The 18,770-nt window shown below is 40.4% G+C and overlaps 1 protein-coding gene across 5 annotated transcripts in view; it reads left to right on the plus strand.

Moving 5' to 3' along the window:
* The window catches only part of RERE (arginine-glutamic acid dipeptide repeats), a 426,438-nt gene that overhangs the window by 239,432 nt on the left and 168,236 nt on the right, over positions 1–18,770 (plus strand). For all 5 annotated transcript variants that reach the window (XM_029230137.1, XM_029230140.1, XM_029230141.1 and 2 more), the window contains 2 exons: positions 10,877–10,982; positions 12,457–12,553. In XM_029230137.1, the coding sequence (XP_029085970.1) occupies positions 10,877–10,982; positions 12,457–12,553 (203 nt within the window). The remainder of the gene's footprint in view (positions 1–10,876; positions 10,983–12,456; positions 12,554–18,770) is intronic.

Raw genomic sequence — 18,770 nt, forward strand, 5'->3', positions numbered from 1 at the left:
CGGTCCTCCTTCAGAAGTTACTAGCATTTATATAAGTTGTATTAGTGCTTGAACATGATGGGGAATCTTCTTGGCAAAAATTAACCTATTTTAAAATGAACCGTGGCTCTGGTCATATGCTCTTTGATTTTCTTCCTTTCTTGTAAGCAGCATTTCCTCAGCTTGGCTCATACTTGACTGAACACCCTGATCGATTATCTGGGATTAACTCAGCCTTCTCATTTCCTGCTTTCCGTTTCTTCTCCAGCAGGCCAGCGGGCCTTTGTTGTCTGGCATGTGGACTGAGATAAGCTGTCAGGGCATATGTTTGTATTAGAAAAATGGTTGTAGATAGAGCAGGTATAAATAGACTAGCAGGTATTAGAGGTTACAGTCTTCATTTTGGTGTAAGTCAAAAGGAGAGAAGAATAAATAAGATACTTAAAACTGACTATATAAAGTGAAATAGGAAAACCTGAATTTTTAGGGTTCCTACTGACTTTTCCCCTTTTCAACCAAACTATTTGAATTGATTTATTGGCAAGTTCAAAATGTTTGTTAGCTGTAATTGGGTTCTTACTATGTAGGCTGACTTTATTTAAATTTAAATAATTTCTGAACCTATATTAGTGTTCCTTAAATGTACAGAAACTCAATTCTAAAAATCTTTGTGCTTCTGAAAGGTATTTTATGGTGTTACTCTAGCTGTATGTTTTGCAGTTTAATTCAGAAAACTGATACAAAAAGGTTATCACCTACAAAGAGAAGAAATGCTGGATTCACATAAAATAGTTATGTTCATCTTTATAAAAGATGATAATTCAGTATAGTATGGTAAGCTAAAAGTTTGTTTTTTTTGTTGGGCTTTTTTGGTTTGTTTGTTTTATTCTTAAAAGTTGATGTTTCATGTTGTCAAGTTTTCTTAGGTAGGAGGCAGCACCATTGTTGAAATGGCCACAAAGTTGCCTGGAATTGCAAATTGCTGAATAAAAGTTACCCAGGTTACTACCTATTTTCTCCTTGCATGCTTTCGGCTTAATAGGTTCACCATTGTTTTAAACTGTACCTTTTTAGTATAGCCCTATTTATATTCTTGTTTGAATCAAGATATTTCTCAATTTCACGAGCTCAAATTTTAGAAAGGAAAATATCTTAAGTTGAAACAAGAGGCTTCTTACCTAGATTTTCTTTAGGAGTTTAACTTGCTGCTCACAATTACAATGTCTAATTGTATAAATAAAAATAAAATCTTCTATTTTTTAATAGTTTCTGACTTCTGACTACATGTGTGCTCTAACATTCTAGCCATGGTTCCATTTGGGGAGCCTGCTAAAATTGTTTCAACTACCAGAGTCTGAGAGGGAGGCGTCCGGGACTGTTGTGCGGTTTGTTCACTTCATCGCATAGAGCAGCTCTTCTCACCTATGGTCCGTGGGTCTGCAGGGCCAGACTGCTTTCATGATTATACCAAGACATCATTTGCCTTTTGCACTCTTCATTCTCTCATGAGTGTACCGTGGGGCTTTACAAAGGCTAAATGATGTGATACATCTTAACGGATTGAAGCAGAATCAGATATGAGAATCTGTTTCCTTAAGCCAAGTATCAGAGAGATTTGTAAAAACATAATTATTACTGGTTTCCTAAATTTAGTTTGTTTTGAAAGGATAGTTGCTTGTTGTAATTATTTACATTAGCATGTAATGGGGTTATTGTTAAGTGAGTTACTAAAAATGTCTAAAATTTTTCTTTATTTTCATTTTCTAATATAGTAAACATTGATAAGATATGACCCACATAAACAAAAGCTCTTGGAATTCCTCAATAATTTTGATGAGAGTCTGAGTCTAAGATGTCTGAGAACCACTTCTGTAAAGCACACGTTGACTCAGTGAAATCTTTTCAAGATATTTCGGCATCAATTTTTAATAGTAAAATCTGTGTTATGTATCTTCAATCATAAGTTAGTAATTTTTATTTCTAAAATAATGTCATAGTTAATTTGTGAAATTTCTAGAGAATTTTGGAAGACTACAGCCCAGGTTCTGCCCGCCCCTTTCTTTAACTTGCTTTTCACTCCTGCCCCATCATTAATTTGTGATAGAGTTCTGTAACTTTTCTGACTATGTCGTGTACAAGAAGTAATTAACTCCCCCAGAATGAGTAAAGTCGCTGCTGCCATCACCACGATCACCAAACAACAACCAGCGTATTGCAAACATGTTAAACTTTGTAGTATTTGGGCTTGATTTTTTAAGACAGAAATTCAGTGGAGTGTTTAATGACATTTAGTAGGGATTACGAGGAATGTGGCAATTTCTTATGGTGCTGCCTATAAACAGCTGTTTTCTGTTATGGGGGAAATCTTTTGGGCCAAATAGAAAATTTGTGGTTATAGATTTATCCGGTGTAATCATGATTGCTGGAAAGAATACTGTCTTTTAGGAAGGGGTTTATTTTGGGCTTGGGCTGCAGATTTTTGGGATCCAAGTATAGGGACTTAATCTGTCTGTGAAATTCCATCTTTCTAGCTTACCCTTCAGCCTGAATTTTGGGACCCTTTAAATCCTGAATCTGACATTTAGTATTTTTGTCAGGTGTACATCAACACGATTCATGTGGGAAATTATAGGAATGTGTTCTAGTTTGTTATATATGTCCCCATATGCTAAGTCCCCCTTTAACTGTGGCTTATCTATGTGTGTGTGACATAAACTTGTTATTCGGTTTAAGAAGACAAGGACAGCAGAGGTTACCTAGTGACCCTGTCTCCCTATCTTACGAGGCCAAGAAGTACGAATTTTCCCAGGGCTACCCCTGTACTCAGTTTTGGCCTCGCCACTGCAAATACAGGAATCCACTGTCTGAAAATTTCATTGTTCATCCATAATGTAATCCCCGATAGAAATTGCCTTATTGAGTTTTGACTCCCTGGTTAGCAGTTGAGAGAGAATTTTGTTTTCATGCACCTTTTTGGTCCTACCATTAATAGACAAGACATCATTAAGAAACAGTGATTTTGAAAATTATTTCTGATCATTGGAGCCTGTGTGTCAGCACATTTTTAGTAGCATCATCTTTCTGGGGATTTGGATATAACCAGTTATTTGCACATCTTGGTTGTAAACATTGTAAAAAGTCATCTGCCCTCCCAGAGTTCCACCTTCTTGCTTCACCATTGGATTCCAGATGATTTAAATCCTCTTGCACAGACCCAGATGCTGATGCAATCTCTTGAAAACAGTCTTTTGGATTGGATTGGAAAATGAGCTTGTAACAACCTTGATTCTAGGGCCTAACAGCAGTAAGCACCTTAATCAAATGGATATGGTTTGCTTGTTTCTTTTATCTATTTATTTTATTCATTATGCTAGTTCTGAGTAGACCCCTGTGTAGTTCCAGGTGATGTCCATTTGCAAAGGCCAATCAGTACATGATAAGTAGCCACTTGTATTAGTCAGAGTTCTCCAGAGAAACAGACCCAATAGGAGAGAATAGATATATGTATATATACTATAGGAGTTGTCTCATGAGGTTTTGGAGGTCGGAAGTATATGTATAACTTGCTGTCTGCAAGCTGGAGAAGCAGGAAGCATGTGGTATAATTAAATTCAAGTTGAAGGCCTGAGAACCAGGGGGGCTGCTGGTGTTAAGTCCCAGAGTCTGAAGGCACAAGAAGAGGAGCTCTGATGGCTGATGGCAGGGAAAAATGGATGTCGAGCTCCAGAAGAGAGAAGGAATTTGCTCTTCCTTCTTCATTTTGTTCCTTTTGGGCCCCCAAGAGATTGGGTCATGCTCGCCCACACTGGGGAGGCCAGATCTCTTTACTCAGTCTACGGAGTCCAAGTCTGACCTCTCCCAGAAACACCCACGTGGGCACACCCAGAAATAACGTTTTACCAGCTAGCTGTCTGGGCATCCCTTAGCACAGTCAAGTTGACACATAAAGTTAACCATCACACCACTAAACAAGTTTCTGTGCTGGAAGCTCAAGTGTTGTGGCTCCCATAAGGGAGATGTGCTACAGTCATAGTTCTTTCACAGATCAGTTCAGTCACCATCGGGCAGTGCACATACCTGAGAAAGGTGGAAGAAAAGGGCGTTTTAGGACAAAACAAATGTGGATACTTTGTTTAGTCGATGTCAGTAAGAAGTATACTTGCCCTTACTATACCCTCTCAAATAAAAGGAAACAAAATGTTTAGTTAATGTCTCAGTATATTAGGGAGATTTGTACATGATAGTGGGATTATTTGTAGGAGATACTCGGAGCCCTTCCTTCTTGGAGAACAAGACTCTGCAGTCAGTGTTGCGGCCTTTCGCCTAACCTCCTGGTACCCGTGTGAGAGCAGAACTCTGAGATGGGTGGACCTTGATGGCCTGAGCCCTGATGGCACTTATGTATTCCTATAACTCTTTGATGGCCTTTTGAGTTGTAATGACTACAAAGCTATTTAGATATAAATATATAGATATAGAAAATGTTACACGGTTAGTGTCTTATGTTAGGAGTAGCGTAGTGGTTTGAAATAATATTACAAGATATTTCCTGCCTGATTTCATCTTAGTCCTCATGTTCATCCACATAGTTGAGTAATGACGATCTTCTGACGGGTACAGAAAGCTTATCTTTATTTTTATTTTTTAAATTTATCTATGTATCTGTCTATCTATGTATTTATGTCTGCGTTGGGTCTTCATTGCTGCGCGCGGGCTTTCTTTAGTTGCGGTGAGCAGGGTCTACTCTTCGTTGTGGTGTGCGAGCTTCTTACTGCAGTGGCTTCTCTTGTTGTGGAGCACGGACTCTAGGCACGCGGGATCAGTAGTTGTGGCTCGCGGGCTTAGTTGCTCCGTGGCATGTGGGATCTTCCCAGACCAGGGCTTGAGCCCGTGTCCCCTGCATTGGCGGGCGGATTCTTAACCACTGTGCCACCAGGGAAGTGCCGAAAGCTTATCTTTAGATTGATTCCCCTGTGCATATGCCTGGAGTTATACTCGGCCTTTGAAGACTGGTAATCTTAGACCCTACTGCCTGTCCCTAATCCCCTCCCCCAGAGTCAGGAATGGTTGAAGCCACTAAGACTGTGTCCCCAAGGTCTTTTTGAGGGTGATCTTCCCAACAGGCATCACCCTGTTGGTGGAGGTAGACTCAGCAGGGTTGAAATACAACTTCAAAACAGCCGTGCAGCACCCTGGAAGGGTAACTCTTCACCTTATTTTCACCATTTTGTTTCTCCAAAGGGAATCTTCTTAAGCCATACCGTATACAAATGTTAGCTATTTCTATTTCCCAAATTTCTGGAAAAACCTGACTGGCCATTTTGGCTTTATAAAACAAGAATTTTGGTCTGATTTCACCTGACTCTGAATCTAGATCTTCCATTATTTGAAATGTGCGCTCCCAAGAACTAAGCAGTTAAGAATTTGAAGGAAGTTCTGTGTTATCTCTAGCAGATTATTTTGACTTTGCAAAATTGTTCATGTGATGATATCCACCTTCATATCCTAGTTGGGTTGTCTTTGGCCCTGATCCTTCTGTCACATTTGATAACAGTGGGGGGACTAGAGTGACCTGTTTGGAGGGCTTTGGGAGCCCTGATAATCTGGCAAGGCCTGGTAGGTGATTGATAGAGCAAAGAAGGTCCTTCTTCTGTAATGCAGGTTGAGTATACAATTATTGTTGTTCCCATTCTGGTTGGGAATAAAGACCATTGAAAAGGTGATCTCTGCACTTGTCTACTTGGTCATTAATGAACTCCTATCCTCACCACCACCACCTCCGCACCCCTGCACTTCTTTTATTTTTTTTATATTGTGTAAAAATGTTTCCCCAGAGGAAGATAATTAAGACTGGTCCTAGGAAGGACACAGATTGGCTATTTAAAATCAATGAAAGTACCATATTAATAATCATGAAAGATCTCTGGGAAGGGAAGTTGACTTCTCGGCCTTGGATCTTGTGTACTTGTACTTGGGGTAGTTGAGGTGTGCGCTCTTGACGGAGGGAACCGGTGTCCCTCAGCAGCAGCCTCCTGTTTTCCTTTCTGGTCTCTGTTGCCTCCCTTTCCCTCTAGTCTGCCTTTCTCAGTTACCTTATTCTCAATGTTTAATTTCAGTTTTGACTTTTTAATTCATTATTTCTCAACCTATTGCCTGACATGCAAATATCTGGAAATCCTCCCTATTCTGCTGCTGAACACCTACCATTAAGCTGTCTTTTCTAAACCCAGGTGGTGATGGGATTTGTCCTCTGTTAAACTCTTTATTTCCCTAAATTTACATTCATCCCTTATTTCAAGAAATCTGGGCCAGGGATATGGACAAATCCATAATTCAACCCAGAATCAGCTCCTCTCCTTTTTTGCACAGGGCCTGTGAAACCTTACTGTAAGCAGATTGGTTTGGTGGTTTTCTCTTAATGCTGGTGCATCTTACCACCTGGACGCAGTCAAATCAGTCTCTCTCTCCTTAAAGAAAAAATGGTGGGAAATATTTACTTCCCAGTGGGCTCTTCTCTGTGTTCAGAAATATACCCCAGGATGCCTTCACATGGGAAGCTTTTCACCGCTTCCTTCTTCATTCAGCGTTGTGTTTAAAATGTGTCATTTATAACCACTTTGACCATTATGCAGCTGTCCAATTATATCACTAGTCAATAATGAGGCATATTTGTTAGAAATACTTGACATGCTTCTTGAATTGTTGCGAAAGTGAAGAAACTTTCCCTCTAATTTGCTACTGGATTTACTTTTGTATTGCTATTATGAGCATAATTTTGGATCTGAGAAAATCGGAATTTATAACCAGCCTCTTGATATAGCTTAACTCCTCTCTTCATCTGTAAAACAGTGATAGTACTATCCAGCATTTATTGAGAGCCAGTCCACTCTACTTAATATTCATTTATTTAATCCTCGTGACCTAACGAGGTGTATACAGACTATTATTTTTCCTCATTTTATATATGAGAAACTTGAGGCTTGGAGAGGTAATTGGCCCCAAACCCAGATGGTTTGGGTTGAATCAGATGATCTCTAAGTTCATGTCTGCCTTTAATTTTCTGTGATTTTGAGCAAAATTCTTAGCCTAGTGAAAAGTGTAAAGAAGATGAAGATTTCCCATGATTGACGGCTGAGGGAGCGAGTACCGGGAGAGGGGGTGCCCTCTGCTCCCTTTTGCTGTTCCTTAGCGCGTAGTAGGCAGCTTCCATGGAAGATGACGTTTTAGTTCCTGAAACTCCTTAGGATGGTAATGTGAGCTAATGCCATTGTGTGATACAGAGAAAACGTAAGGGTGCTTTCCCAATCCTATTTTATCTACTTGGTTAAGTCTGGGGAAGAAATCTAAACATAGGCATGTAAGATGGAACCAAACCATAGAAATCATCTTGTTCTGTCCCTCACTTTGTCAGACGGCTGGGTGACTTCACTAAGGTCACCCCCAGCTAACTAGTGATTGTGGACAGTACCAAAATCCTACATTACCTGATTTTAGGCTAGTGCCTCTGAAACAACACGGTGCCTCCCTTTATAGACGTTTAATCTTTAACTAAATTCCTGGCCTATTTGGGGAGATTGTGTCCATTAGAGCTACTTACATTCGTTCAGAACTTTGGTTTACACTGAGCCTGCCTGCCTTTGCCATGTGTGGGATTCAGAATCTGGAGGCTTTTTTTTTTTTTTTTTTTTTTTAAGCACAATGCCGCCACTCCCTGGTTGTTGGGTAGTATTGCATTAGGAAATCCAGTAGGCTTTCAACTCCCTTTGTAAAAGGCTTAGGAGTGGTAAATCTAGGTACAAACAAACTAGAGTGGTAATTTTGTGTGGGTGGAATCATTAAGTGTGCCTGGGTCAGAAGATAACATAGGTATTATACCTCAAAACGTCACCTGAATCACTGGCTTGGTTCTGAAAAATAGACATTGTGTGATTATAGTACCTTTAAAGGTTATTTCTGTTGCCCTTCACATTTTCATACATCTTAGCCTTTTCTGCATCTGTTGAGATGATCCCGTGGTTTTCCTCTTTTGTTAATGTGGTGTATCACATTGATTGATTTGCATATGTTGAGCCATCTCTGTGAACTTGGGATGAATCCAGCTCGGTCCTGGTGTATGATCTTTTTTATGTGTTGTTGGATTTGGTTGGCTAATATTTTGTTGAGAATTTCTGCATCTCTATGAATCAAAGATATTGGCCTGTAATTTTCTTTTTTCATAGTATCTTTGTCTGGTCATTTGGTATTCATACATCTTAGATGTGTTACAGAAGTACATAAAAGTATAAATTTTAGAACACTGTTGCTAGGACTGCTAGTAGATCTGAATTCCTTTGTGCTGTGAGTGTTGAGGCATCCATTAGTAGCTCAGTGACTAGACATCACTATCACCTCCTAAAAGAAACCATATTCTGGAGAAGCTAGCACTCCTACAATTCTTAGCAAAGTTCTTGAAGTTTTCTGTGAAACACTGGTTAGAGCCACCTACTAACAGAAAGCAATAGTCTTTTGAGTTCCTGCTCAGTTACAGATGCTTTTCCATCTTTTCAGTTTTTTCATGAGTCCTTTTAGGTAGGTTTCGATAATCCTGTTTTACAGAAAAGGGTAGACTCAGAGAATCTTAGTAATGTGCTCAGAGTCATGTAACAGGGAGGTGATGGAGTTGGGATTTGAACCATGACCGACTTTCCTGTACTTACCAGCCCAGCCCAGTAGTGCTTGAATTAGAGTTTAGTCTTACCATTCTGGTTTAGCTTTCCTTAAAAAGGAGACTGTTAGACCATTGGGCTTCACCTGGGAGCGTTTCGCACCCGAAGGGGACATTTGGCAGTATTCGAAGACGTTTCTGGTTGTCACAATGAGGGAGGAGTGTTGCTGGCATTAGTGGTTGAAGGCCAGGGATGCTGCTGTGCATCTAACAGTGCGCTGGGTAGGCCCCCGCAACAGACTTATCTGGACCAAATGTCAGTAGTTTTTAGGTTGAGAAGCCCTGTATTGGACAGTGTATTTACTCAACCGGGTTTATCCTGAGCACTGCCAAACAGGCCCTGCCCCTCCCCTGGGGTGTCTCCTTCTTTCCCTGATGAGTGCGCTCAACCTGGTCTGCTCTTTATCATCCTGCCTCAGGAAGATACTGTAGCCCTTTAGCTGCTCTCCCTCGGCCTGGGGTTTTGCATCTCAGTGCCTGTGGCTTTGGTCAGCAGTGCAGATAGAAGACCCCATTTGTCCCAGAGAGTTAAAAAGCCACTAAAGGCCAAACTCCAGCTAGGATTCAGGTTCCCCTCACCATCATGCAGAATGTTTTCCTGTGCTGCATGCAGATGGACCACTTGCATGTGTCTTATATATGTCTTAAACTTTCTCTATCTTTGTGTATTTCTCAGGTCTCCTCCTTTGCCTAGAAAAAATTTCATTGTAATATTTCCCATTTTTTCCCAGGTCAGATGTTCCTTCCTCCATAATCCCTTGCCGGAAGTAATTGCTCTGTCTGTAAACTCCTATACTATATATAAAGTGTATTCTTCTTATGCAGCGTACTGATTTGTCCTCTTCTTCCCACCCTCAGTATAAACAGTGTAGAATATAAAAGTGAAAAATTGATAAAAACTAAAAAGTACCCATTTTGCAGGATTATTCTTTGTATGCAGTCTCTTTTATTCAAACCAGTAATGATGCCCTATATTTGACAGTTAATTGCAAAAGTAAGAATCTCAGCGTGTATGGAATTCACTTTGGAATAGCGCTTCTTCACGTTTGAGTTCAGTCAAGACCTTTGGCAGTTGCTTTCTTTCTGGTTCTTTGAATGGCTTACATATTTTAGCAAAAATATTTTTGAGCCTTCCTGGTCTTTTAGTGAAGGCTTTGTGCAGCCTCTCATGTAAGCATCAAGCATCTTACTTCATTAGAGAAGGCTCCTTTGACGTACTTTAGGATTTGGCCATCACCCATATGAACATGAGGTGTTTCTCGAATTTTAGCTCTCGTGCATTTCTGACCCACTGACTTGTGATGAGAAGGTAGAAGCTGCTAAGAGGAGTGGTATTGCACTCACCTTGGGGAAGTCCCTTACGGCCCTCAGATGGGTCGGAAAGTATTTTCTGAGGCCCCGGGAAGCCTTAGTGCACTGCCACATTGAGATGCTTCATGACCAGGTACACAGAGATGGTCCCCTCAAGCCCTAGCCCCACAGCCTTCAAATGGAAAGGCAGTATTTGATTCTTTATTCTTCGAATGAACTAGGAACAAAATTAACTTTTAGGGATAAGATGGTTAAGTGTCTCACAAACATTTATGGGACCCTGACCATCATAGAACGCTATTATTCATATCCATGTCCAAGGTGTTCTCTTCTTGGGAAATTCAGAGATAAATGAGACAGGATCCCTGCTCCATGGACTCATAGTACCTTCCTCACCACCCATAGTTTGCCGTGTTAGTTTGCCATAGAGCATACGTGGCAGTGAAGTAGCAGGAAGAACTCATTGCCCTTAATGGCCTTGACAGTGTGCTGAAGCAGTTTCTAAATATCTGCCAGCACCACTGAAGCTGCGGATGGAAGGATGTGTTCACGTAGTGCACTGAGTAGTCGGTGCTAAGTAAAAATACATCGAACGAACTAGTTAATCAAACTGGGGAGATTTACAGATGCAAGTCTGGTTTCCTTTGTTTCCTGAAATAAGCAACTTTGAGGGATAGAGTCAGCAAGGTGTTGTGGCTGGGATTTTTCAAAAAATGAAAATTGACCTCATAATTGACTAATGTATTTTTGTGGTCCTGGTAGTAATTGTGTGTCTCCTTCTCTGCCTGTCCACCTGTTTCCGGGGCTTTTGATCATGGGTATGGTATGCACCTGTGGGCACCCGAAATCCTGTTCCTAATGCTGTTAGATTTTCCTTTTCAGAGTAAGAGGGACCACCTACTCATGAACGTCAAATGGTACTACCGTCAATCTGAAGTTCCAGATTCTGTGTATCAGCATTTGGTTCAGGATCGACATAATGAAAATGGTAAATATGTCCTTCTGGTTTGATTCTTACACTTTCTTAGCTTTGGGCAAAGTTCTTTGTAAAAACATTCATTAAATGGAGATAACCACTATGAAAAGTTTTCACTGAAAAAGCTTTTTATCTATAGACATTACTGGAATGTTCTTTTTTTTTGCTGAGTTCTTTCACTATTTCTGCCTTAAAAGAGAAACAACCTGATCATGTGCTAGTAGCATCTTTCCCTTAAACGAGGAGTAGTGATAGATCTTCTTTGGAAATAAAAGTAGCTTCATCTTTTTATTCCTTTTTCTCACCTAATGCTGAACTAATGACACTGAAAACCCTATAGAATTGTATTTTGTTTCTTTTTAATGATCTGTATTGTTGAACTTCAGGGTTGTGAACTTCAGTTTTCAAAGCAAAGCTTTCCTGAATATTTTGAAATTTAGCTTGAGTATTGACTTTTAGAACAATAGGAAGGTAGTTCAGAGCATCTTTTAATTTTTTCTTCCTCTGGCATTGTAGTTTCTACCCAATAACTTTATTGACACGTGAGATATGTACATAAAGTGTATATTACGTTTGTTCAGATGTCTAATAGCTTCTTTTTATTGATTTTTTTTTTTTTGAGGTGCTAGGCCTCATTCTAGCTGATTCACATTTGTTACCCATTAATTATATGAGTTCGGGATTGTCACTCCCCACTTCCAGAACAGGAAATCGAGGCTTAGAGATGCTAAAGGAGTTGCCAAGGCTATTTGTCTTCTGAGTGGAGACCCCGGGGCAGTGATCCAGCTCTCTCTGGCCCGGATGACTGCTTGTCTCACTCCTTCACACTGCCTTTGGTGACAGGTTTTGAGTCAACAAACCAGTAGTCAAAAACAGTTTTCTTTCTTTCTTTCTTTTTCTTTTTTGTTTTAATTAATAAAGTTCACATTAGAAGTCAGGCCTATGAATGCAGTAATGTGAAAACAGTTTTGAAGAATAATGTTCTTTTATATTTTACCAGTATTTTCTTTTTTTGAAACTATTAAATTTCTGTTAAAACAGTTAAATGATGGTTCTTTATTAAAAATAATAACTTGGTTATTCTTTTCAACTTGAAACAGTGTGATTTCACTCCATCCTGGAATATTTAGCAACAAAATACCAGATGCATAGGATCACTGAAAATTTTAGTAGTTTACAAGTTGCTAAAATGTGATAGTTGTTTTCTTTTTCCTTCTTTTTTCATTTTCTGCTTAATACATTTCAGCAAACTGTGGGGACTTAATAAAGGGCAGAAACACATCCCACAGGACGCTTGCTCCTGTTATTCCTGCTGTATGTTATTCCTCTTCTCTGTTTTGCTGACAGGCCTGGTTATTTATTGTGCTTTTTATAGTGGGAAGTGATCCTGAAAGAAAAATTTTGTGAAATTTTCCTAATCCTTTCTGGAAACTCAATTATATAATACCCTCCTAATTAACTTTTTTTGTGTGTGTGTGTGTGACAGACTCTGGAAGAGAACTTGTCATAACAGACCCAGTTATCAAGAACCGAGAGCTCTTCATTTCTGATTACGTTGACACTTACCACGCTGCTGCCCTTAGGTAAGCGCCAGAGATGTGTGGTCCTTCTGTGAAGGAGAAATCATAGGCCACTGTAGGTAGAGAGTCTAAGCTGCCTAGGTCTCATCTGATAATCGTAATATCAATCACACTACCCCTGTGGTCTCAGCAAGCTGACACTCTGGTGTTAATTTTGTGGATTGTTGGGGTCTCGGAGGTTGCCTCTGTCTTCACTAACCTGTGTGAGAGGGAAAAACCATTTTTTTCTTTTTCTTTCTTTTTTCTTTTAAAACCTCTCTAGAGTTTTGTATTTTATTTCCTTGAAAATTCTTTGCTACAGTATGTAGGGTGGGGTGTTATACAGATTATTTCCTGAAGATTCAGTCACTGCCAAGATAGATTTAAAAAAATGGATGAAACAAATATGGCAGCATGTAACTGTAGGAGAATCTAGGCAAAGTTCATAGGAATTTTCATTGCCCTGTATACTTTTAAATTTCTGTGTGTATGAAGAGTTTACTACTAAAAAGCTTGGGAGTAGGGAAAACATACAGAAGATTTTATTCTGAGGTAACATTGCTGCTAGCCTTAATGTCTTAGGTAATAATGCCAAAAAGTGACCGCGAGCCTCTGCTTCACACCCTCTGGTAGTTTCTGTCCCTGTCAAGAAAAAGATACCTATTTACTCTGGTATATTTTGTTTATGAGGGGAAGAATTGGGGCTTCTTAGGTGGTAAAGGAAGTTAAGGACAAGTGATTTTATTATACCTTTTTCCCCACTGAAAATAACAAAATGGTGAAAGAACCACTTTCTCTGTTGAAGAACATGGTTTTAAAAAAAGTCATGGGGGACTTACCTGGTGGCGCAGTGGCTAAGAATCCACCTGCCAATGCAGGGGACACTGGTTCGATACCTGGTCCCGGAAGATCCCACATGCCATGCAGCAACTAAGCCCGTGCACGCACCACAACTACTGAGCCTGCTCTCTAGAACCTGCGAGCCACAGCTACTGAGCCCGTGTGCCACAACTTCTGAAGCCTGCATGCCTTAGAACCCTGCTCCGCAACAAGAGACGCCACCACAGTGAGAAGCCCGTGCACTGCAAGGAAGAGTAGCCCCCACTCGCTGCAACTAGAGAAAGCCTATGTGCAGCAACGTAGACCCAACGCAACGCAGTGGGGGGGGGGGGAAGTCATAGGGATTTGCTGGCTTTTAGCTTAACTACAATAATTTCTCTATTATATTGCTCAGATGGTATTCAGTAAAACCATCTGGAGTCTCTTGTGCAAAGCTACATAGCTAAAGCCAGTTATTTGAAGGCAAATTAGTAGCAACTTTTAATATAGGGCAGGTTTTGGCAGACTTTTTAGGCCAGATAATTTTTCACGGTCTCTGTTGCAACTATTCAGCTCAGCCATTGTAGTACAAAAGCCACAAGCAACATGTAAATAAATGAGGTGGCAGTGCGCCAATGGAACTTTACTTGAGGACACTGAAATTTGAATTTCATTTAATTTCCACACGTCAGGAGATATGACTCTTCTTTTGATTTATTTTTTAGCCATTTAAAAATGGAAAAACCATTCTTAGTTCTCAGGCTGTACAAGAGCAGGTGGCGGGCCAGATTTGGCTTGTTGCAGACTGCAGTCTGCCAGGCCCCGCTGTAAGGGAGGGCGCGTATGTGGTTAGATTTGGCTTCCTACAGGACTTCAGATACATTTAGAGAATTCCTGTAGTGTTTTATAAACTTCTAACAAAATTCCCCCAAGCTTTTCATGTCTTCTTGGCGGTGGCTTTCCAATCTTAAACTTGCATGCTCAACAAAGCAAGTTAACGGAAGGTTGGATAGATTGATGGAACCATTCAATTGTTAGCTAAGACAATTGACTTGGTCCTGGGATTATTTCTTATCCACTTTGCATGCTCCCCCGCCCCCCATCTTATTTCATTGATTGAGGTGAATGATTTTTAAGCAATTTAGAGTTGAAGTTAAGTGAATATGTGAGATGCGTAACTCTGGTCATTCAACAGATTTTGATGTATTTGCTTCAAGTGAATGTATTTGAATATTGATCAGAGACTGTTTCGGTTCGTAGAGTCATTTTATACTATAGCATTTTTAGAATGGGCTGTCCCAGGTAATTCTAGCTGGACCCGGATGAATTTACTTTCGCTAGGTTTACAGTCAGGTGTCTTCTGTAACTGTACAGGTCACTGTCTCTTCACTGACCACCAAAGAGCTGGAGTGCTAAAGTGGTGATCTTCCTTTCCTGTGTATGTGACCAGAACCCTTATTGATTAGTTTTTTTCTCCTGTGGTATTTTCTTTAAAGTGGTCATACAGTGATTTTATAAAGCTGTCATCTTAAATTTGACTTTGTCGGCTTCAAATGGAGCATCTCTTGTGTGACTTGACAGTTGGGTGTTTTTCAAAGACACCAGATGAATGTGACCACATGGTTACTGGTGGTCTGGCCTAGTAGCTGCTCAGTAATCCGTATGGGTGTGTTGACGTTTGCTTGCATCTGGGGCTCATCTGGGGGGTTCTTGCTGTTGCTTAGTAATCTCGCCTGGTTCTCAAGAGTGCTCACTGTAAGATCATCTCTGATAAAAGCAGAATTGAGTAGCCGTGCCCCCCGGAATCTCTATTTATTCCTTTCCTCTTCACTAAAGCAAGATTACTGTAATTTTAAAGTATGGGGGTGGGGGTTAGGCTTTCATTTTTCTTCCCACTTTTTCCTTCACCATTTATCCAAGAAAGGATTTTTTTCTTTCTCCACAGATACAAAGTCGTACTGCCAAAAATAAGTTCAGTTTTGAAAGAGGACAAATAAAATAGGCCGTAGGCACATGAAAGAGGATCAAATGAATGTACTGAAAAAAACATGGAGGACAAAAAAGAAAGAAGAAGACAGTGTTAGTGCTTAGCACCATTCTTCTCAGAGATCAAAGTGCTCAGTGGTGTGGATTCTTTCGGCTCACAGCACTCCGAGGGGCTCTTGCCATTCCATTCACTGAGGAGGAGACCGGTGTATAACTTTCTCTTTCAAGCCGGTGCTAGGGTTGGGCTATAAAGGAAGAGAGAGCTTTGTCCTTTAGCCATCATGAATCAAAAGGAAAACAGAACTCCTCGGCAGCCTCTCTGTGTAAATTGAGATTGTAGCATTTCCCTACCCAAACCAAATTTATTCCGAGAAGAGATGGTGGGATCTTCATGGTTGTAGATGTCTGTGTTGAGGGTCCAGCATTACTGCTCTGCTGCTGTTTTTGAATTCTTGCTTTGGCTGCCCCTCATTCCTGCCTTTCAAGCTAAGCTTCTACAACTGTTTATTTTCTTTTCTTCGTTACGTTTATCAGTAACCATATAGTAATACTGTGTTAGTATCTTGAGTGGAGTATTTTTGAGTTGTCCTTGTTCCCAGGTTAAGTATTTTTGGCTGACACTGGTATAAAAGAAAAAGCTCCAGATTGAAATTGGAAGACTTCAGTTTGAATCCTGGCTTTACCACATAGTTTTGTGACCAAGGTCAAGTTTGTTAACCTTTGTGCCACCTTTTTAACAAATTTATTTAAAGTCACATGATTAAGTGACAGAACCCAGAACTGGTTTTATATCCAGTAAGGTACAGAGCATGAAAAAACCTCTTGCAGAGAGAGTATCTCACACTCAGTAGTATGAGTAGTGCTCATGAATCTGAATTGGCTTCTTAAAAGCATAAAAGGAAAAAAAGGAAAAGTGAAATTAAATATAATTCTGTATTAAGTTATTGGTGGTACAGTGACTTAGCGTCCATTTATTTTATTTCTCTGTGGCCTCTAGGATGGATTGTTTGGATACTCAGAGCACTTTAGGCATGGGGAGGAGTGTTCAGCTCAGGGAGCCATTTGTAGATGCTCTGAGAATGAGCAAATTAGTTTGTAACTTGCAGTTTGTTTGCTATGATAGTACTTTTACCCTAAGGATAATACTTTATTGATGATCGAAGGATCAAGAGCGATTGCTTTGTGATTGGACTCTGAACATGTGGCCTGGACAACACTTTTGGGCTTACTGTGCAGCTGTAACAGTGAGTTCTCAAGCATTGACTGTGCAGGGCAGACAGGAGATCCTAACGCTTCCGTCGGCTTGAGGGCTACTTTCCAGCCTTCTGATTATCTGCTTCCTATTGGGAAAAAAAATATCCAAGGTAGGTTACAGGTTACAAGGTATCATTTCACCTAGGAATTCATACTAATAGGAGTATGTTCTAGAGTGAATTTACCAGAAGCCCAGGGCCAAGAAATCCTAAACTAGGTCTTTAGGGCTTCTAATTGCCCTTTTTCCATCCCAAATCAATTTATCTCCTTCCTTTGCTACGGGCAGCTAGCGTCACATATGTGTAGTGATTGAAACAGGTTAATTACGTCTTGGTACAATTCCCCAACCATTCCTCAGAACTTAACAAAGTTCCTTTAGTTTCTGCAAGTTCCCTAAGGGGTTTCGTGAAGTCTCAGAGCTCTTAGTTTTGCAACTTAAGATTCATTTCCTGGCTTTAGTCTACAGTTCTTTTTATATGTGAAATAACTCTGGCCTACGGCATTTTTATTGTTTTGTCTATACATGCTTAGTACTTCATTAGACACCATAACTTGTCAGTCCCTTATTTCTTTATTCATTCATCATTTAACACATTATTGAGCTGCTCATCCTAGGGGAAGGGCCATGTAGGTGCTGGGAACACCTAACTGAGTAACACGCTCTCTCTGCCCTTGAATACGTCATAGTCTTTTAAAAATTCTTTTGTTCGGAGCTACTTTTGGGCACATAGAAAAGTTGTAGGTACTGAGTTTCCATGTATCCATCTCCCAGTCTTCATTTGTGTGAGCATCTTATGTAACTTCGGTACAGTTGTCAGGAACAAGAAATAGCATTAGAACAATACCATTGAACTGAAGACCCTATTTGAATTTCACGGATACCTTACTTGGTTACAGCTGCTGGAAGCAAAAGACCATAGCCTGGGTGGCTTATAAACAACAGAAATTTCTTTCTCAGAGTTCTGGAGGCTAGAAGTCCGAGATCAGGGTGCCAGAGTTCTGGCGAGGGCCCCCTTCTGGTGTGCAGACCGCTGGCTTCTCCCTGTGTCCTCACGTGGCCCAGAGCAGAACCACGAGATTCATTGTACCCCTCCCCTTTTCTTTACTGGTAACTTCTTTCTTCAACAGTGAAAAACTCAGTTCTTATTGTTTAAATTTTTTTTTTTTTTTGCTGTACGCGGGCCTCTCGCTGTTGTGGCCTCTCCCGTTGCGGAGCACAGGCTCCGGACGCGCAGGCTCAGTGGCCATGGCTCACGGGCCCAGCCGCTCCGCGGCATGTGGGATCTTCCCGGACCGGGGCACGAACCCGCGTCCCCTGCATCGGCAGGCGGACTCTCAACCACTGCGCTACCAGGGAAGCCCTAAAATATATTTTCATTTGCTTATTTTTATCCAATTCTACGGTACACATAACTTAGTTTCAGAATTTGTAACCCATGTGCCTGTGAGAAGCACGTTTACTGACTACATTTTTGTCTTTAGTCTTATGTATAGTATATAGGCAAGAGCCTGTTTTCTAAAGTTGCTCAGGTCAGTTCTGTTTCTCGTAGCTCCTTAGGTGTGGTTGTGTTATTCGTTTGTAATATAGCTGGGTTCATTTTTTAGACTTTGCATTCTATTTTTGGTTCCTCTTGGTTGATTTGGACTGTCTGTTTATTTTCTGGGTAAGGAAGGGTTTGTGAACTATTGCTGTGGCTCACAGGGTCAGAGCTATAAGAAGATACAGTCTTCAGCCCCCCTACCTGCTATAGATGACTGATGCTTTTACTTCTTAATTTATCCTTCTTGCATTTTCTTTTCACAAATGAGCAAATACATATCTATTTTCTTATAACTTCTTCTTTCTTATGTGAGGGGTAGCATACTATAGATAGTCTATTGTGCTTTGCTTTTTTTCACTTAGCAGTATGTTCTGGAAATTGCTCCTCAGAGCTCATTCTCCTTCATAGCTGTGTAGCACTCTGTTTTGTGGGTGTACTGTGGTTCCTTCACCTGCTGTCTTGTGTATATGCATGTAGGTTGTCAATGAGTGAGTTTGAGCATATTTTTGTCTATATTTTTGTGAATTGTCTGTTCATGTCTTTTCTGTTGGGTTGTTGTCTTTTTGTCTCTCACTTTTTAAAAGTTCTTAATATGCCTGTTGCAAGTATTCCCTCAGGACTTTGAGTCACAGTTAGAAAGC

This window comes from Monodon monoceros, unplaced genomic scaffold (assembly GCF_005190385.1).
Source record: "Monodon monoceros isolate NGI ecotype Baffin Bay Population unplaced genomic scaffold, NGI_Narwhal_1 Super_Scaffold_18, whole genome shotgun sequence".
Lineage (NCBI taxonomy): Eukaryota > Metazoa > Chordata > Mammalia > Artiodactyla > Monodontidae > Monodon > Monodon monoceros.